The sequence below is a fragment of the Macaca mulatta genome, chromosome 12 (assembly GCF_049350105.2).
Source record: "Macaca mulatta isolate MMU2019108-1 chromosome 12, T2T-MMU8v2.0, whole genome shotgun sequence".
NCBI lineage: Eukaryota > Metazoa > Chordata > Mammalia > Primates > Cercopithecidae > Macaca > Macaca mulatta.
Window position 1 is genome coordinate 146684269 of NC_133417.1, and position 21860 is coordinate 146706128.

General features: G+C 42.6%; 1 protein-coding gene across 10 annotated transcripts in view; it reads left to right on the forward strand.

The window, feature by feature from the left end:
* Window positions 1-21860, forward strand: part of FARP2 (FERM, ARH/RhoGEF and pleckstrin domain protein 2) — a 148544-nt gene that overhangs the window by 44333 nt on the left and 82351 nt on the right. For all 10 annotated transcript variants that reach the window (XR_013402291.1, XR_013402294.1, XR_013402292.1 and 7 more), the window contains 5 exons: window positions 10680-10784; window positions 11689-11731; window positions 14054-14132; window positions 17694-17791; window positions 19975-20089. Coding sequence is in view for 7 of the 10 variants with exons in the window: in XM_077958136.1 (XP_077814262.1) it covers window positions 10680-10784; window positions 11689-11731; window positions 14054-14132; window positions 17694-17791; window positions 19975-20089 (440 nt within the window). In the remaining 3 variants the exon portion in view is untranslated. The remainder of the gene's footprint in view (window positions 1-10679; window positions 10785-11688; window positions 11732-14053; window positions 14133-17693; window positions 17792-19974; window positions 20090-21860) is intronic.

Below are 21860 nucleotides of genomic sequence, written 5' to 3' on the forward strand. Positions count from 1 at the left end.
GTCTAGAAAGATGAAGTGCCTGGGGATTCATTTGTCCCTCTATGATACAGAACCCTTCCCTTAGAAGCAGAAGTAATCTGGGCGTGGTGGCTCATACTTGTAATCGCAGCACTCTGGGAGGCTGAGGTGGATGGATTACCTGAGGTTAGGAGTTCGAGGCCAGCCCAACCAACACAGTGAAGCCCTATCTCTACTAAAAATCCAAAAACTATTATCTGGGCCTGGTGGTGTGCGCCTGTAATCCCAACTACTCAGGAGGCTGAGGCAGGAGAATCACTTGAACCCAGGAGGCAGAGGTTGCAGTGAGCTGAGATGGTACCACTGCGCTGGGCAATAGAGCGAGACTCCATCTCAAAAAAGAAACAGAAGTAACAGTTAACATCTTTATGCTGTCAGATTTGGTACTACTCCTTATGGTTCGTAGCTGGGACTACAGGCACCTGCCACCACACCCGGCTAATTTTTGTATTTTTAGTAGAGACAGGGTTTCACCTTGTTGGTAAGGCTGGTCTCAAACTCCTGACCTCAGGTAATCCACCCACCTTGGCCTCCCAAAGCGCTGGGATGAAAGACGTGAGCCACCACGCCCAGCCTTCTTATGGTTCTTAGTGCAGTTTGGAGTAGAAGTTTGGTGTACAGTATTTTAAGAATATGTGAGAACCCAAGATTTGAAAATGTGCCAAAATGAGAGTGAAATGCCTATCAAAAATGTTGGTGACCTTTCAAAGAATGTAGCTACAGTTTCCTTCTGAGCTCTCAAGATGATTTTCATTGTACAGTATAATATTATAAAAGGAAATTTGGGATTGATCTAATTATTAGACAAAAAAAATCTTAAGTAATGAAACTTCCAGTGCAGATATGAATTATGTAACAGGAGTGGCCATCTAGATAGATAGAGGAGTTGTAATTTGGCAAATGAACTGTAAATGAGTATTTGAAACAAGTTAAAGGACAAAATCAAGCTGTTTCAAGAAGAATTTTCCCACAGAGCTTAAGACAAAGAATAAAGAAGTACTTTGTTAGCCAGGCCTTTGTCACCCATTTTCATCTAGACAAAATCTTTAATAGTTTTTTTTTTTTTTTTTTTTTTTCTGTTGTTGTTGTTGAGACAGAGTCTCCCTGTGTCGCCCAGACTGGAGTGCAGTGGCCGGATCTCAGCTCACTGCAAGCTCCGCCTCCCGGGTTCACGCCATTCTCCTGCCTCAGCCTCTCGAGTAGCTGGGACTACAGGCGTCCGCCACCTCGCCCGGCTAGTTTTTTTTTGTATATTTTAGTAGAGACGGGGTTTCACCGTGTTAGCCAGGATGGTCTCGATCTCCTGACCTTGTGATCCGCCCGTCTCGGCCTCCCAAAGTGCTGGGATTACAGGCTTGAGCCACCGCGCCCGGCCAATAGTTTTGTAAATGTAAATTTTTAACAATATTCTTTATACCTAAGCCTGGAAAAGGACTTTAACACCGTGACCAACTAGAAAACTGGAAACATTGAACAAAAAGTTTTCTTTTGTTTTTGTTTTGTTTTTGTTTTTGTTTTTTTGAGACAGAGTCTCGCTCTCGCCCAGGCTGGAGTGCAAGTGGCGCGATCTCCTCGGCTCACTGCAAGCTCCGCCTCCCGGGTTCCCGCCATTCTCCTGCCTCAGCCTCCCGAGTAGCTGGGACTACAGGCGCCAGCCACCACGCTCGGTTAGTTTTTTGTATTTTTAGTAGAGACGGGGTTTCACCGAGTTAGCCAGGATGGTCTCGATCTCCTGACCTTGTGATCCGCCCGCCTCGGCCTCCCAAAGTGCTGGGATTACAGGCGTGAGCCACCGCGCCCGGCCAAGTTTTGCTTTTTAACTTGTATTTTTTATACTGTGTTCTTAATACTGTTTCTCCTCCAGCCTAGTATTTGAAACACAGTTCTGATTTGAGTCGCTGTTGAGTTCAGCAGGAAACACGGTGTGATGGCGATGGGATTTTCTTCCATTTTGAGCATCTGGATGATGCCAGTGCTCTAAGTTTCTGTGAGGCCCTTCCAACCTAGTGCAGGGAGAGTCTTGTTTCATCTGATCATTTGGTACTTTGGGAACATGCGGTGATTATTGTAGTCCACCTGATAGTGAATTTCTGTATTTTTAGGACCAGAAGGTATGTTTTAAGTCGAGAAGATTTGAAAGGATAAAAATGGACATGTGGGCTTGGTGCGGTGGCTCACGCCTGTAATCCCAGCACTTTGGGAGGCTGAGGCAGGGGATCACAAGGTCAGGAGATTGAGACCACTCTGGCTAACACGGTGAAACCCCATCTGTACTAAAAATACAAAAAATTAGCCGGGCGTGGTGTCGGGCACCTGTAGTCCCAGCTACTCGTGAGGCTGAGGCAGGAGAATGGCATGAATCCGGGAGGCGGAGCTTGCAGTGAGCCGAGATCACGCCACTGCACTCCAGCCTGGGTGACAGAGCAAGACTATCTCAACAAAAAGGACATATTACTAATACAGGTGACACTGAAAATAGAACTGATTGTGACACTTTATGAGCTACTGTCCAGGTCATAAGGCATCTATACAAATTATGCAGAGTGACTCTGTGAAAAATTACTTTCACAAGAATTCTTGAAAAATATTCTGAAAGTTTGGTTTCTTTAAAGTACATTATGGAAAATACTGTGATTTTTAAAATATGTTTTACATATTGGCAGGAAAAAAATTATTGGATGCTGTGTTGAGTAACATGCACCCATCATGGAATCAAAGGGCTCTTCCTCTCATCTGAGGTCTTACTTTTGTAGACCTTATTTAGAAGCTGCTTTGCACCCTTGAGGACCTGTCCTGAAGGAACCCTACTCCCTACTCAGGAGGGGCATGAGCCCTCGCTGTGTATGATGTTTTCTGGTGATGCTCACTCTGTTCTGTGTGGGCAGACGGCGAGCAGCAGTATTGGACTTGGAGATGTCGTGTGCCAGGCATGGTGCTGAGCAGCTTTCCTGTGCTACCTTATTACATTCCCACAAAACCCATTCAGGGTAAGAGTTGTGTTTGTTCTTCAACTGAGGAAGTATACTCACCAAGTAGAAACGAGGATTCCCACTCCAAAGCCTCTGCCCTTAGGACTGTGAGGAAACCCGTTCCTGTTGATCAACTCAGGAGCCACAAAGGGCCTGGAGAATACCTGCTCCTGTCCTACTTAGAGCAGAGGATTCCTGACCCTTGGCTCAGATGGCTGTTGGTACTGTTTTAGAGATGATTATACAATACACTAAAAAGTTCAAAGAGCTGAAAATATATCTCTGTACCTTATTTTATATTTATCATCTTGACCATCAATTCTTACATTTAGCTGTAAAGTCTAAACTGTTCACATTAAACCTGTTTCTTCTATTTTGGTCTTCTTTAGGTTTAAAAAATAACAGGTCAACGTCTTCCCAAATTTCTTGACATCCTTGAAAACTATGCATTTATGCCATTGCAGGGCAGCTTAAGAATGGCTGGGAACCCTATGGTCACCTGGCTGGTTTGCAGAGCCTTTCTTTGTGGCCTGCATTGCACCTCACACACTGCCTGCTACTTCTGGTCATGTTGAATTGCCCACCTTTTAATCGCTTATGTCAGGTTGGACTTCAGTATTTATGGTCATAACAAATGTTTCTTCCAGTTATTAAGGGATTTGTTTATTCATTAATAGACATCTGAGTGCCTACTATGTGGGGGAAAAAAGGGGCTCTCCTGACAGTTGGTTTTTGTTTGTTTGTTTGTTTTCCAGTAATTTGAGTTGAAGTATCAGGAACTACCTGGGATTCTGTCCTCAGGGATAATTCTTTCTGTTGAAAGTCTCCAAGAGTGTGGTGATCTAATTATTGAACCAAGTTCATAATATGGTTTCTTCCCTCCTGAAACATATGGCCCACAAAATTATCTCTTTTTATGTTTAGTACTTTAAAAATGATATATTAAAAAATTAAACTAGATTGATGTATGTTTTGGTATAGTCTTCTTAGAAAATTTGTTCTCATGAAGTGTACAGTCTTGTTCTCTGAATAACTGATCTGCACGCAGTGATCTGTGGGAAGTGATCAGACTTCATAGTGTGGGCACTGCACCAAGCTTGTCTTGTTTCGGGTGATTTCTGTGATGCGCGTTCTGTTCTGTGGGCGATTTCTGTGATGCGTGTTCTGTTCTGTGGGCGATTTCTGTGATGCGTGTTCTGTTCTGTGGGCGATTTCTGTGATGCGTGTTCTGTTCTGTGGGCGATTTCTGTGATGCGTGTTCTGTTCTGTGGGCGATTTCTGTGATGCGTGTTCTGTTCTGTGGGCGATTTCTGTGATGCGTGTTCTGTTCTGTGGGCGATTTCTGTGATGCGTGTTCTGTTCTGTGGCAATTTCTGTGATGCATGTTCTGTTCTGTGGGCAATTTCTGTGATATGTGTTCTGTTCTGGGACCATTTTCAAAGGGACCTTAGTAAGCTGAACGGCATCCAGAAAAGATTGATTAGGTGAGGATTTAGGGAGGTAGAGGTTGGAGAGACATTTAGACGAAAAGGCTAGGAATTATTTTCAAGCAGAACTGTCCAACGGTAGAATCAGCTGCTTCATTCAGTTGTGAGTTCTTGGTATATCAAGCAGAGGCGAAGTTTACAGCTCAGAGACTTTTGTAGAAAGGATTATTATAAAATGTAAAAGATCGATTTTCATGAACTCCAGAGTTTTTCCTTTTAATTACATTTTTTTGGAGACAGAGTCACACTCTGTCGCCCAGGCTAGAGTGCAGTGGAGCAATCTCGGCTCACTGCAAGCTCCCCCTCCTCGGTTCACACCATTCTCCTGCTTCAGCCTCCCGAGTAGCTGGGACTACAAGCGCCCGCCACCGCACCTGGCTAATTGTTTGTGTTTTTAGTAGAGAAGGGGTTTCACTGTGTTAGCCAGGATGGTCTCAATCTGACCTCATGATCCGCCTGCCTCAGCCTCCCAGAGTGCTGGGATTACAGGCGTGAGCCACTGCAGCTGGCCCTTTTTTCATTTTAATTACATTCTTATTGAGATATAACTTACATAAGAAAGTGCATGTATCTTATGTGTGCAGCTTGATATTTTTTAATATGTATACACTTATGTATCCCCACCCAGAGAATGGAGTAGAACAGGCTCCCTGTGTCTGTCTCAATTATGACCCCCAAAAGTAGCCACTGTTTTGATCTTTAGCATTATAAATTAGTTTTGCCAGATCTTGAATTTCATATAAGTATGTATGTATTTATCATGTGCATGAACAGAATATGTACTATGTGGAAATTATCAGTGTTGTTGGTATAGCTGTGGTTTGCTTGTTCGTTGCTGGGTAGTATTCCATTGTAAAAACAAATAACTGTTTATCCATTCTGCTGTTTAATTGACATTTTTGGTAGTTTCCAGTTTTGAGGTCCTATGAATAAAGCTTCTGTGAACATTCCTTTTTTTTCTCTCTTTCTTTCTTTTTTTTTTTTTTTTTTTTTTTTGAGACAGTCTTGCTTTGTCTCCCAGGCTGGAGTGCAGTGGCGCAATCTTGGCTCACTGCAACCTCCGCCTCCCAGGTTCAACCAATTCTCTTGTCTCAGTCTCACAAGTAGCTTGGATTACAGGCGTGTGCCACCATGCCTGGCTAATTTTTGTATTTTTAATAGAGATGGGGTTTCACCATGTTGACCAGGCTGGTCTTGAACTCCTGACCTCAGGTGATCTGCCTGCCTCAGCTTCCCAAAGTACTAGGATTACAGGCGTGAGCCACTGCACCCAGCCATACATTCTTGAATTTGTCTTTAGGTCTCTGTAAACTGGTATTTCTGTTGGGTTTATACCCAGGACTGGAATTGCTAGGTTATAGGGTATACTTCCGTGTACCTTTAGTAGATACTGTCAGTTTTTCAAAGAGATCATACAAATTTACAGTGTTTGAGACTCCAGATGTTCCACTTTCTTGCCAACATTAGGATTATCCATTTTTATATTCTCAGCTATTCTAGTGAGGGTCTAGTGGTATCTTATTGTGGTTTTAGTGTGCATTTCCTTGATGTAATATTGTCCAACTTTTCTCATTGTTCATTGGCCATTTGAATATCCTCTTTTGTGAAGTGCCTATTTAAAGTCTTTCAGCGTATTTGTCATTAATTGGGTTGTCCGGTTTTCCTTATGATTTGTAGATCTTTATATATGTTGGCTACAAGACCTTTATTGGGTTTGTTTTTTGTTTGTTTTGAGACGGAGTCTCGCTCTGTCATGCAGACTGGAATGCAGTGACACAATCCTAGCTCACTGCAACCTCTGCCTCCCAGGTTCAAGCAGTTCTCCTGTCTCAGCCTCCCAAGTAGCTGGAACTACAGGCACACGCCGCCACACCCAGCTAATTTTTGTATTTTTAGTAGAGAGTAGTGAAAGTTTTGTATTTTTAGTCAAGCTGGTCTCAAAGTTCTGACCTCACATGATCCGTCTGCCTCGGCCTCCCAAAGTGCTGGGATTACAGGTGTGAGCCACCACGCCCAGCCCCTTTGTTGGGTTTTTGTATTGCAACTATCTTCTATTTTGTGGCTTGCCTTTTTCCTATCTTAACAGTGTCTTTTGATGTACAGAAGGTTGTAATACTCAGCTAGTCAATGTCAATCTTTTGGTGGTGGGGGAGCTAGTGCTGTTTGTGTCCTGTTTGAGAAATATTTGCCTACCCAAGCTTTATTGTTGTGCCTTTCCGTGATTCATATTGAATTAATTTTGTGCATGGTGTGAGGTTGGAGTCAGTGCTTATTTTCACCTGTATGGATATGCCGTTCCCCTGGCACCATTCATGAAAAGATCGTTGTCCCTGCACTGAAGGTTAAACACATGCACATATGTTTGTGTGTGTATATATACAAATACACATATAACTGTGAATTTTTGTGCCCATATTTACAAACCCTGTCCTGAGTGTTGGACATTGCTGGTTAACAGGTGCCTTGTGAATGTGCTTGCACCTGCATGTTTAGTGTATGTTGCCTTCATCGGTGTGGTGGGGCAGAACTCCTGGAGCAAACCCTGGCTGCACTACCCTAGGAAGTGGAGGGGCTCAGGTAAGACTGTGAACCCTGACCTTCCCAGTGACTCACAGGGGGCAGCCAGGTAGTTGAAGAAGAGGGGAGAGCTAAGAGAATTTCATATTCTCTGTGCCACCTGACATGCACACTCAACCTCCCACAAGAGCCATCAGAATCAGGAGCAGTGGTGGACAGTCCGGGAAAATGGACATGTGTAGTGCCTCTCCTGTGAGCCAGAGCTGGAGCTACTAGGATGGAGAAGATGCAGTCCCCGCCCTTTAAACTTGCCACTGGTAGGAGGAACACACCTAAACAAATAAACGGGTCACGGTCAGCAGCAATGCCAAAGGGCAGTTCTAGAGTTGAATGTGTTCTACCAGCTGGTGTGGTAATTAGGTAGAATTTACTGAATTTAGAGAGCCCACAAATGAGCTGACTTTTTATCAGATTCTCAAAGCATTCACTAGAGACTGATAGAAGGGAAGTGAGAGGGAATTATTCTCTAAGGGAATAGCCTGAGCATGTCATTACCCCTGCACTCAGGTGAAGCCAGGTAGTGTGAGGCTGTATCAGGGTGAGGGACTTGGGTGTATGTAGCCTCCCCACCCCAAGTCCTGACTCAGGAAGAGCCATGAGGAGGACTGCCCTGGTGATCCTGGTGAGAGGGGATGGAGGTGTGGACAGACAGTATGGCTTTGAGAGAACTTCATAGAGTTGTTTGGGCCCACAGTGAATTAGCGCAGCATACTCCGCAGCTCCTAATTTCTGACTGGTTAGCAGTCTCAGAAACCCTGGTCTAGCTGCATTCTCCCTGTCTTGATGGACCACATGTGGAGCACTGGCATGCCTCCTCCTAGATGCCCACAGGCATCAGAGTAAGTTCTTACTGGAGAAGGCCCTAAAAGATTATATCAGAGCAAGTTCAACACAGATTTGCCCTTTTGTTATTTAGAAATTGTATTTACAATGTCAGGTCACTTTGTAGCTCACCTTTCCATTTTAAAGAGGCGTTCCTTGTACTTTTGTTCTGCATGCTGCTTTGTTACAATGGATTTGCAAGGTTTTATTTCTTACACAGTGAGAATCTGGTGACTAAACCTCAAGGGCCATAATGTCCTTTGGAACATTGAGATTTGCCTCCCCCAGTTTGCACATATTGTTTGTTAATTGCAAAGATGATATATGCCTATTGGTTAAAAATTGAGGCGTTATAGAAGTGAAGAAGTAAGAATGCCCTTGCCCCCACCTCCACCTCTGCTCAGTTCTTTAATGATGGTTACTTTTAAAGATTTAGTGAACAGCCTTCCAAACTTATTTTTATTACATATAAATGTATCCATGGGGCATGTGTGTTTTTAATAAAATGGAATCGTTATATACATTGTATAGAAATGGAGTCCTTTTTTTCTTTTTCCTTTTAATTTTTATTTTTTTGTAGAGACAAGGTCTCTCTTTGTCGTGCAGTCTGATCCTGAACTCCAGGCCTCAAGCAATCCTCCTCCCTCAGCTTGCGAGTTCACAGGCGTGAGCCACCATGCCCGGTCCCTTTTTTTTTTTTTCCCTTAATTAAACTGTGTGTTGTAGACTTTTTTCAATAAGACATAGAGAGTTCTGTGTTCTTTTTAAGGGTTGCATAGTTGCCCATTATGGATATGTCATTATTTATTTTACCAATTTTTTTTTTTTTTTTGAGACGGAGTTTCACTCTTGTCGCACAGGCTGGAGTGCAATGGCGCAGTCTTGGCTCACCGCTCACTGCAACCTCCGCCTCCCAAGCTATTCACCTGCCTTAGCCTCCCGAGTAGCTGGGATTATAGGTGTGCACCACCACACCCGGCTAATTTTTCTATTTTTAGTAGAGACAAGGTTTTGCCATGTTGGCCAGGCTGGTCTCGACCTCCTGACCTCAGGTGATCCACCCACCTTGGCCTCCCAAAGTGCTGGGATTACAGACATGAGCCACTGCGCCCGGCCTATTTTACCAATTCTTTACTGAATTTGTCCTTAACATGTTTGGGTCTGTACAGTTGTATGAAAATGTCTGTAGGAAAAAGTTGTAGAAGTAGAATTGCTGGGGCAAAGGTAAACGCACACTTTACATTTTGAAAAGTATTTTCACATGATCCCCCCACAGGTCACATGAACTTACATTCTTCCCGGTACTCTGTGAAAGTGGCTGTTTCTCACAGAGTATTGGCATCATCATTCTAACTGATGGGTGAAAAATGTCTTACTGTTTTATTATTAGAGAAATTTAATATCTTTTTAAATGCATAATAACCATTTGTACATCTTCATCTAATAAGAGCAAAATAAAACATTATAACTTTTTCCAGTGTGATTCTAAGTAACTTCGTTAAATGTGTTTCTGTTCAGATGTTTTTCACTTTTATTTGAGTCAAGTCTGTCCATCTTTCCTTTTTGCTATGCTTAGGAAGACTTTACCTTTCCCAAGATTATAGAGAGTCTTCTCTTGTGTAATTCTGGTCTTGAGGTCCACTGGAATTTATTTTTGTGAGTGATGTACAATAAAACTCTATTTCCATTTTTCTTCTTCTGTTTTTTTTGAAACAGAGTTTTACTGTGTCACCCAAGCTGGAATGCAGTGGCACAATCTCGGCTCACTGCAACCTCTGCCTCCTGGACTCAAGTGATCCTCTCACCTCAGCCTTCTGAGTAGCTGGGACTACAGGCGCACGCCACTACACCCAGCTTTTTTTTTTTTTTTTTTTTTTTTTTGGTGGAGACAGTGTTTTGCCATATTGCCCAGGCTTATCCTGAACTCCTGTACTCGAGAAATTCTCCCGTCTCAGCCTCGCAAAGTGCTGGGATTACAGGCGTGAGCCACTGTGCTCAGCCCATTCTCTTCCTTAATGGGAAAGTCAGTTGCCCCACCTCCTTTATGAACAGTTCTTCTCATTGATGTGAAATACTACCAAATAATATGTTTTTTTTACTCTTTGTAATTTCCGATTGATCAAATAACTATTTACTGGGATCTTATATAAACGAAGACTCTTAAGACTTTAGCTTTTTAGTAAATATTAAAATTATGTATTTTTGAAAAGGTCTCACTCTGTCACCCAGGCTGGAGTGCAGTGGCATGATCATGGCTCACTGCAGCCTCCTTCTCCCAGGTTCAAGCAATCCTCACACCTCAGCCACCTGAGTAGCTGGGAATACAGGTGGGCACCGCTGTGCTCGGCTAATTTTTTAATTTGGATAGAGGCGAGGTGTCACTGTATTGCCCAGGTTGGTCTCAAACTCCTGGGCTCAAGCAATCCACCCACCTCAGCCTCAAATTAGTGGGATTATAGGTATGAGCCACCACACCTGGTGTAAATATCAAAATTATTTGATAAAATATTTACTAAAACTAGAAATGGTTTCTATAGCCTAAAGTTACAAAGAAATAGGACTGAAAACACACTAAATGTAAAATGGAAGAAATTTTTTTGCTTTATTTTGTTGCCAGTTTCTGTGCACAAATGCTTCAGACTCTTTTTTTTTATATAGCTTATAAATCTTAGTTATACACTGGAAGACAAAGTGAAGCAACAAATAAAGTTTTGTGTGTGGGAAAGTAGTTTTATGCACAGTTTTCATAAACCCTTGCTGTTTAGTCATTCGGTCCTTGTTATTTTTCCCACCTGTCTCTACACAGCCTAAATGTGATGGCCAGATATTACTGACAGAAGTGTGGAAGCGTTTGAATCTGGTAGAATGTGACTACTTCGGGTTGGAGTTTCAAAATACTCAGTCCTACTGGGTAAGTGCTTTGATTTGTTAGGGAAACAGGCCCTAGGCATGCAGTAGGATGCTTATGATGTGCCCAGGCATGGAGCCTTCGGGCCTGCTGTATGATACCCACAAGATCTTTTATAATTGTCATATCATCAGTATCAAATATTTTTGCTATTAAAATATATTACTGTTAGCTGTAGATAATATATTTGCCTTTAATCCAAGCCTGAATTCACACCCTCCCTAAATTTGTTCTGTAGTTAGCACATATGCCAAGGAAACTCTCTTAAAAGTTATAAAAGCAACTTCTAATACATCCTGTATGAAAATCATTTTGAAAGTGGATTTGTAGCAAACAACCAGTTATGCCTCATTTTACTTAATAGATGCAACCTTAAAAAGTGTGGAGTTTTAATATTTATAGATAGAACTGTTTTAAAGAACCATACATCTACCCTTTAGTTCAAAAAGCATGTCAGCATTATTAAGTTCTGTCCAGCCTTTCAGATACCCTTGGCAGTGCAACTGGATTTATCCAAGTTTCCTGTTCTGGTGACATGACGTACCTCTTTTTTACAGAAGCCTTCTCATCAGTTTGTTCATAAATGCAGTAGTACCAAATATTTGTTTGGTGTTAACAAATTCCCGCAAATAATTATTGGGACCCATTCTGTGCATGGCAGCAACTGAATGGAGGTATCCAGTATAATACAGCAATTTTAATGTCTTCCCAGGTTTCCCAAAGCAGGCATTGCTGTGCTTCTTGTACAGTTTGTTTTATCAGGATTCAACTTTTAAGAGGGGGGTAGAGTCAAAATTTTCCTGACTTAAAAATTTATCTAATTATAACCATTTTTGTTTTTATAGCATATTTGTTAAATAGAGACATTATTTAATAGATTGGATTTCTTCTGTTAACCCTTCTTTAGATTTGGCTTGAACCTATGAAACCCATCATTAGGCAAATACGAAGTAAGTCCTTGGTTTAACTCTTTAAAATCTGTTTGTTTAAGATGCTTTGTCCTGGAATGTTTAAAAGGCATGTTCAAATGTTCATTGTCACCACCGTGTATGGTTAGCAGGAAGTGATCACCAACAGCAGATAAACTTGGAAGTCATTTTGCTGTTTAGTTTTAGTAAATTTAACTCAGAAGATTCTAGGTGACTTGCTTCACATTTGGAAATAAGAGCATATGCTGTTTGATATCATCTTAATTTTTGGCCAATATGCAAAAATAACTGCAGTTTCTCCCTTGATTGTGAAAAGACATTGAGATTCTCCTTTTAAATAGCTTTTAATAAAATAGTTGATACTATTTTACAGTTATAAACATAATTGTAACTGTGAATATAATAATAACAATTATATTATTATTTTTGAGACAGGGTCTCGCTATTTGTTGCCCAGGCTGGAGTGTAGTGGTGCGAACACAGTTCTCTGCAGCCTCAACCTCCTGGGTTCAAGCTGTCTTCCCACCTCAGTCTCAAAATAATTATTTTCATTTGTCTACTTACTAAATTTTTAAAATTAAAACAAATAGTAACACTTCTCAGTTCTTCTATAATTGTGTCAGATGAAGTCTATAGTTGAGTCACCCATAATTTTTTGTATTACTATTATAAATTGAAGAAAAAGGTGTGGAAATAACTTTGTTATATCAGAACAAGGATCTCTGAGGAAAGAAAATAAGTTGTTTTATACTGATAAACTAAGATAATGTACCTTTACAGTAATCAGATTTCAAAAATAATTTTTTTTATTACTACTACTAATACTGGCCCGTTGTGGTGGCTAATGCCTGTAATTCTAGCAATTTGGGAGGCCCAAGCGGGCAGATCACCAGAGGTCAGGGGTTCGAGACCAGCCTGACCAACATGGCGAAACCCTGTCTCTACTAAAAATACAAAATTTAGCTGGACGTGATGGCACATGCCTCTAATCTCAGCTACTCAGGAGGCTGAGGCAGGAGAATCGCTTGAGCCTGGAAGGTTGCAGTGAGCCGAGATCGTGCCGCTGCACTCCAGCCTAGGCAACAGAGTGAGACTGCATCTCAAAAAAAAAAAAAAAATAGTGTAAACACATAAACTTTTTTTAAAAAACTTTTTCATTTATCTTTTTTTTCCCTAAAACATAAACTGGGGGCTGGACGCGGTGGCTCACACCTGTAATCCCAGCACTTTGGGAGGCCGAGGTGGGCAGATCACGAGGTCAGGAGATCGAGACCATCCTGGCTAACACGGTGAAACTCCGCCTCTACTAAAAGTATAAATTAGTCAGACGTGGTGGCAGGCACTTGTAGTCCCAGCTACTCGGGAGCCTGAGGCAGGAGAATGGCATGAACCTGGGAGGCAGAGCTTGCAGTGAGCCGAGATTGCGCGCCTACACTCCAGCCTGGGTGACAGAGTGAGACTCTGTCTCAAAAAAATAAATAAACTAGGGGAAAAAATGTATCTCTGTCTCTATATATATGTATGTGTGTGTGTATATATATATAGAAAGAGAGAGCGCGCAAGCATGTTTGTGTGTGGAGGGGTGGGCGGAGTCTCGTTCTGTCACCCAGCCTGGAGTGCAGTGGTGTGATCTCAGCTCACTGCAGCCTCTGCCTTCTGAGCTCAAGCAGTCCTCCCACCTTGGCCTCCCAAGTAGCTGGGACTTCAGGCATGCGCCACCACATCTGGCTGATTTGGGGTTTTTTTGGTGGGAAGAGGGGAGCGGGTAGAAATGGGATTTCACCATGTTGCCCAGGCTGGTCTGAGACTCCTGGGCTCAAGTGATCCGCCAGCCTCAGCCTCCCAAAGTGCTGGGATTACAGATGTGAACCACTGCACCCAGCCTATTTAAATATTTTAATGTGCATCTTCCTACTTGTTTTTAAGGCTTCCTTGAGTAATCCCTGCTTAATGCAAAAGATTTTAAAATTCTGTACATATGTGATTGGTACTTGGGACTCAAACTCATATACAGGAAATGCTTCTTTGTTTTTTCTTTTTTCTTTTGTTCAGAGACAGAGTCTCACTCTCCTGCGCAGGCTGGAGTGCAGTGGTGCAGTTGTAGCACACTGCAGCCTCAGACTACTGGCCTCAAGCCTTCTTTTCACCTCAGCCTCCCAAAGGGCTGGGATTACAGGCACACACCACCACACCTGGGCAGAAATTTCTTAATATCATATTATTTGAAAAGATTTGCTGTAACAGTCCACTTGGAAGCATGACCTCAGTTATGTAGAAATATATGAAAAGAGAAGAAATGCAAAGATTGACCTTATTTGTGAAGTTTAAATTTTTTTTTTATAGGGCCAAAGAATGTGGTGCTTCGCCTAGCTGTGAAATTTTTCCCACCTGATCCTGGTCAGCTACAAGAAGAATATACAAGGTAAAGAGCTCGCAGAGCTGAAGCTGTTGTCAGCAGGAATCTTGTATTCACCTGTTATCTCCCACAGCACCTGGCTCATTGAAAGAATGAGTGAGCCTAATATACACAGAAAAGTGGTCATGAATGTAGAGTGGTTAAAGGAAGCATGTTAGCAATTGACCCGTGCACAGACATGTGAATAAGAGTTCAATGTAAGGTTTACAGTACAAATCTGAAAATGACAAATGGAATGGGATGTCAGGGTCATGTTGAACTTACATTTTCCAAATGAACATAGACTTATGCATGTTCAGAAGGTTCTCAGGGATGGATTTTACTCATATGTACTCTTCTTTATCACAAAATGTACTTAATGGGTAGAAGTACCCAGTGTGTTAGTCCTTAGGAATTTATGGAGCAGAAATATTTTGGGTCACTTCTTTTGTGATACTATTTTGAATTAAAGATCGATTCTTTATAGGAATGATCTAAAGATGGCAGGGTGTGATGGCTCACGCCTGTAATCCCAGCACTTTGGGAGACCAAGGCAGGCAGATCACTTGAGGTCAGGAGTTCAATACCAGCCTGGCCAACGTGGCAAAACCCTGTCTCTACTAAAAATGCAAAGAAAATTGGCCAGGCGCGGTGGCTTATGCCTGTAATCCCAGCACTTTGGGAGTCCAAGGCAGGCGGATCACGGGGTCAGGAGATCGAGACCATCCTGGCTAACACGGTTTTGAAACCCCATCTCTAGTGAAAATACAAAAAATTAGCCAAGCGTGGTGGCGGGCCCCTGTAGTCCCAGCTACTCAGGAGGCTAAGGCAGGAGAATGGCGTGAACCTGCAAGGCGAAGTTTGCAGTGAGCCAAGATCACACCACTGCACTCTAGCCTGGGCAGCAAAGCGAGACTCCATCTCCAAAAAAAAAAAAAAAAATCATCTAGACATGGTGGCAGGCACCTTTAATCCCAGCTAATTGGGAGGCCGAGGCAGGAGAATCTGTTGAACCCAGGAGGCAGAGGTTGCAGGGTTGCAGTGAGCTGAGGTCGCGCATTGCACTCCAGCCTGGGCAACAAGAGTGAAACTCTGTCTCAAAAAAAAAGAAAATGTTAACAGTTGTTTCATCTGGACAGTAAGGTTATGCAAGGTTTTTCTTTGTTTTTTTTTGTATTTGTTTGCCTATCAATTATATTATGAAGAATAGAGGAATAATCTAAAAACCAACTGAAAACCCAAGGTGAGATATAAAAGAGAACGATGATGTTGTAGTGGTATCAATAACTTTTTTGCCTTCTGGCTAAACGTGTACTCATAAATGAATCAGATGTCTTATGAACTCTCTTGTAAAGGTTTCTGCATATCATTTTAACAGCACAAAATCATAGCATGTCAACTGCAAGGAAATGGAGAGACCATATTAGTTCAGCCTCTTATTTTTAAAAGTTTAGGAAACTAAACTCCAAAGACGGCAAAAAGTATTTTTATGCGTGACCATAGATCTTAATAGTGTATTAAATGCCTGACATTTACCCAAAAAAGTCTCTCTTGAGGGAATCACTTTTAAATATATATATATATCTAGATAGATAGATAGACAGATAGATAGATAGATAGATAGATAGATAGATAGATAGATAGATAGATAGATAGATATCTGAAAATGATGGATAACAAAGTGTCCCCTAATTCAGGATCCTAGGTCTCAAGTTCTGGGACTCATGCTGGTAACTCAGTGTTATAGTTACTCCCTTCTCCCCCGTATTTATGTAGAGGATTCTTTTTTCTGTTATAAAAACATACATGTTTGTGGTAAAAGAATTTTTTTTCCAAATAAAGCTAAGGGCCAGGTGCAATGGCTTACACTTGTAATCCCAGCACTTCAGGAGGCCAAGGTGGGAAGATCAAGTTCAAGACCAGCCTAGGCAACATGGGGAGACCTCATCTCTACAAAATATCAAAAAATAAGCCAGGCGTGGTGGTGTGCACCTGTGGTCCCAGCTACTCTGGAGGCTGAGGCAGGAGTATCACTCGAGCCCAGGAGGTCAAGGCTGCAGTCAGCTGTGGTAGTGCCACTACACTCCAGCCTGGGCAATAGAGTGAGAGTCTGTCTCAAAAAAATAAGTAAACAAAGATAAGTAAAAAGTAGAAGTTCTCCACTTACCCAGCACCTTATTCTCTGCGTAAGTACGTATCTTTCAGATGAAAGCATAGATGTACAATAAACACACAGCTGTAAGAACTTTAAAGAAATTACAAATATTATAAAACAATATTAAATGATACATATTGAACTGTAGGTTGATTTTTTCCCCCACTTACTAAGCATGCTGTGGACATTTTTCCATATTGTATATAAAAATATACTAAATTAGGCTGTAACATAATTTAATCATTCTCATATTCATCCATATTTCCAATTTTTCTCTAATGCTGCAAAGAAACATTGTTCACATACCTTTGAGAACTATGGGAATATTACTCTAGGAAAGTTTGTAGAAATGGAATTGTTGTTACAGGGTATGTACAACATCCTGAATTTTAAGAGAATGTAGTAAATTTTAATAGTGCGCACTGGGGCATGAATTCCACTGGGGGACGGGGAGTTGGTCTTGCTTACCGTTGCATGTCCAGCTCTCAGAACAGTACCTAGAACATAATTCACGCTCAGTAATTATTTGCTGATGGAATAAATGAACATATAGATATTTTCAATTGCCTTCTCTCATTACATTCTCACTAATGATATTCAAAAGTGCCTGTTTCTCAGATCCTAGCCAAGACCAGATATTATCAATCTGTTAAAAAATTTTACAACCTTGCTTTAAGCTGTGTTTTCATTGGATATTTCTCCTGTTTCATCCAAAATTGTGAGTGCAGTTTTGTGTGACTAACAGAAGTAATGTGAATTTGTGACCTTCCCTCCTTGAAGGTATGGCTGCAGATGTGTAATTATATGGGTAGATGGTATGCCTGAGAAAGCTATTTCTTTTTTTTTTCCAGACAGAGTTTTGCTCTTGTTGCCTAACCTGGAGTGCAGTGGTGTGATCTCAGCTCACTGCAACGTCTACCTCCGGGTTCAGGCGATTCTCCTGCCTCAGCCTCCCGAGTAGCTGGGATTACAGGCGTGAACCACCGTGCCCGGCTGGTTTTTGCACTTTTCGTAGAGACAGGGTTTCACAGTGTTGGTCAGGCTGGTCTCGAACTCCTGACCTCAGGTGATCCACCCACCCCAGTCTCCCAAAGTGCTGGGATTACAGGAGTAAGCCACCGCCCCCGGCCAATTTCTTTTTTTTATTGTTTGCATCAGAGTGCCTCAGTGTGTTCAGCACTTTCTGTGCACTCTCCCATGTGTGTGACTCAGTCTGCTGAGTTGGTTTGTCATCTGACCTTTGCTTGGTGACTGTTTGTTTCATGAAAGGCCTTTTGTGACTTTGCTGTTTCGTGACCGCCTTGCATTTTGCTCACTGTTGGGTCACTGCCACTTCCCAGGGCTCATTTGCTGTCTTGCTGTGGAGACATGTCCGTATTACATTCAGAGAACATTTGGAGTTGATCTCTGTCTTATATTGAACTCTCTTCTAGATACTTGTTTGCCTTGCAACTTAAGAGGGACCTGCTGGAAGAGCGTTTGACCTGTGCTGACACCACAGCGGCCCTTCTCACGTCCCATCTTCTGCAGTGTGAGTATCTCCCTGCTAGCAGGGAGCATGCACTGGCCATGGCACAGATGTACCCACGCTCAGAACTACAATTAGTTGCTGATGTACATGCCTAGTTAATGAGCCTGACCATAGAATGCTGTGTTTCAATTTCAATATTTTTTATAAGCAAAAGGTTAACTTCTATAAAGTGGAATTCCTTGAGGCAAATAGTTTCCACATAGCAAACAGGCCAAGGCCAAAATCTGTAGCCACATTCCTTCTTTTGGGTTGTCTGTCATTTGTGCTTTTGTGCATTTTACCAGCAATGCATATTCAGTCTTTAAGAGTCAGAATATAAACCAAACTCTCAGCAAACCCTGGAAAGGGCCTCACTGGGATAAAAGTTACAGCCCTCTCAGATTAGTTAAGCGTTAACCATGAAGGAAAAAGAAGACATTTGTTCAGTATCTCACACAGATCAAGAGATGGTTCAGAACTGTGTGAAGAATTACAGTTACTTCAAAAATAAACCATGAGAAGTGTAAGAGGAGGTTCTGGAACCTTGCCGAGCCCCCAGCGATGGGAATAGAAAAACAAATACCCACATTGCTCCTGGACTAGGGGTGGGACCACAGCTTCCTAGCACAGAACTAATGTTTCTGAAATTTGAATGCAGGAAATATGACATAGAAAGTGTCCAAAATTTTAGGAATTAATAAGTATATAGGTTATTTGCAGCTTCCTTGGTCCTTCCCCAGACATACCTTCTTCAAATAATAAATTTTATTGTGGGTTTGCTGTCCTCCACCAGGGGACATGTTGATTAATAAAAGTTTTCAAGGTGACTTTGGTTCTTATTCATTTGGCTGAAAGACTTATTGGGTAGACACATGGCAACAAATACAACATATGACTGAACCAGATCTTTTTGCTGTAAAAAACATAATTGGGCAGTTGGTAAAATATGACTAGGGTCCACATCTGGAATGGAGCCTCAGATCATGGCCTGTTCCTGATCTGGGTAGTTTTACAAGGCTGCAGGTAAGAATATTGTATTAGTCCATTTTCACACTGCTGATAGAGACATGTGGCAGCAGCAAGAGAGAGCTTGTACAGGGAAACTACTCCTTATAAAACCATCAGATCTCACGAGACTTATTCACTATTACGAGAACAGCACGGAAAAGATCCGCCCCCATGGTTCCGTTACCTCCCACTGGGTTCCTCGCACAATTTGTGGGACTTGTGGGAGTTACAATTCAAGATGAGATTTGTGTGGGAACACAGCCAAACCATGTCAAATGTCCTAGCTTCTAGAAAGTCCATACTGAAGTATGGCAAGTAACATGTTAGCAACTCACTCTCAAATGGCTCAAAGGAGGAAAAGCTCTTGTACTGTGCTTGTAACTTCTCTGTGAATATGAGATTGTCTAAAAATAAAAGCATATTGCTTTAAATTATTGGACTTTATGTTATTAAGACATTGTGGCCTTAAAATACATGAAGTTAGACATTATTCATCAAGAAATTTGAGAAGGTCTGAAGGAAAAAATCACTCAAAATACATTATCCTAAAATAAATAAAATACTTAATCCTGATCATGATAATCTTGAGACAACTTAGGTTTAAGGTGTGGTTTAAAAATAATAATACTCCAGGTGCAGTGGCTCATGCCATACTCCCAGCACATTTGGGAGGCCAAGGCAGGAGGATTGCTTAAGTCCAGGAGTTTGAGACCAGCCTGGGCAATGTGGCAAAACCTTATCTCTACAAAAAATACAAAAATTAGCTGGGCATGGAGGTGCTTACCTACAGTCCCAGCTACTTAGGAGGCTGAGGCGGGCAGATTGCTCGAGCCCGGGAGGTTGAGGCTGCATTGAGTGGTGATCGCACATTGCACTCCAGCCTGGGCAACAGAACGAGACCTTGTGTCAAAATAATAATAAACACATTAAACTCATCATTCAATGTTTGCCTCCCTGGAGGTACTCATCAGGCCTTTGTTCTTCAAGAAATCCTCTTCACTTCCCATTATATTTGCCTTTTAACAGCATAAAATATTTGGAAAAATAAAATACAAAATCTTGCTTTTTTAGGGATGTATTATTTTGCTACAAATTTGGGATAATTTTTTTTTTTTACTTTTAATGTATGCAGTGACATGTACAAATGCTTGTAGTTTATTTAAACATTAGAATTACTGACTTTTATCCTATCTCAGCGGAAATAGGAGATTACGATGAAATGCTGGACCGAGAGCACCTCAAAGCCAACGAGTATTTGCCTGGCCAGCAGCACTGCCTTGAGAAGATACTAGAATTCCATCAGAAGCACGTGTAAGTCATCACAATTGTCTATCGACACATTGTCACCACAGTAATGACTAAAGAGCGTGTAACGAGAAAGGACTGTTGTCGTGACTTTTGCAAGATTCTAACATAAGGACCATTGCTCCCAGCCTCAGGATGTGCAGCTGCCGCCATAGACAGCTTGGCAGACACATAGAAGCTGCAGCCCTGGTCTGAAGCACCTTCACACCTGCATGATGTGCTGCTTTAGAAGGTGCTGAAAGAAGCTGGGCATGGTGGCTCACGCCTGTTATCCCAGCACCTTGGGAGGCTGAGGCAGGTAGATTGCCTGAGGTCAGGAGTTTGAGACCAGTCTGGCCAACATAGTGAAACCCCATCTCTACTAAAAATACAAAAAAATTAGCCGAGCTAATGGAAGGCGCCTGTAATCCCAGCTACTCGGGAGGCTGAGGCAGGAGAATCGCTTGGACCCAGGAGGTGGAGGTTGCAGTGCGACAAGATCGCACCACTGCACACTCCAGCCTGGCAACAGAGCGAGACTCCGTCTCAAAAAAAAAAATGGTACTGAAAAAGACATCAGGGCCTAGGGGAGGAGGATGCTACTGAGCAGGATGGGGTGGCTGTTGTGGGGGTCTCAGCTGCTGCGGTGTCTCTGCAGCCTGGCAGGAAGAGTCCTCTGCGAGGAAGACACTGTGCTGTGGAGGAGGGGGGGAACTGTGAGGCTGACAGTGTCGGCCTGTGTCAGGGCGTTGGGAATCACCTGGCACCCATGTCCTTCATCTCGTCTTGTTTTGATTTCTCTGAGACTTGACACTGGTGGGTTTTTCTGGATGGAAGTCGTAGAGACCTAGAGAAAGAGTGCTAGCTAAGGGGAAAAGGATGGAAGAACAGTATGGGAAAGCGCTGTGGGCTCTGGCCCAGGTGGGTGGGAGCTTTAGTCACCAAAGGGGAGCACTCAGCTGGTGAAAGTGAGTCAGGAGGACTTAACCTTGCCTTTGTGACACGTCCTTTTGAGATGCAGGTTTGTCAGATCATGTATGTTCATGTGTGTCGTTAAGGCTCTACTGGGACTTGCTGGCAGCTGCCCTTTCACACCTTCAGAGTATGAGTGCCAACGATGCATCCACCACTGCTGTCAGCACTGGGGAGTTGGTTTGAACAGCACAGACTGAGATGCCTACCCGTACAGATTTTACCTTACCCTGTAAGATGGTGTGCATTTCGTGCACCTCACCACTCCCAGTGTGGAGGATCTCTTGTGTGTGCAGGGGAGTGCCTTGTGTGTGCCCAACAGCATGGCAGTCATGAGATATACAAATCCATTGCTGCAGATGAGAATGTGTGCAGTGTAGCAGGAGCATAGCTCATACACTATGAGCTGAAAGAAGGCTGAGGCGAGGCTCAAGGAGACTCGTGGGAGGACCTAGGCGGGCAGAGCCAGGAAGGAAGCATTCCAAGCAAAGCACCAGCCTGGGAAGGGAGGGAAGAGAGGGAGGTTCCAGCGTGGCATGGACACGTTGGGTTCAAGGGCTGGAGGTGGAAGTGCCAACTAATACTGGAGAGGCCATGGTGGCAATTACGGACAGCTCTTACAAGCATTTGTGTGTAATCCTCAAATCCGTCTCATGGCATGCACGGTTTTACCCCATCGTACGTACGGTGAGACCGTGCGTGCAGAGTTCCCTCTCAGACATGACGGTGTGGGGCATCTTGTGTGCGTAAGTCATTGCTTCTCCTCCATTCACCTGATCTGACCTTGAGGAGGCCTCCATGCAGGGCAGTGCGGGTAGAGCTCCTG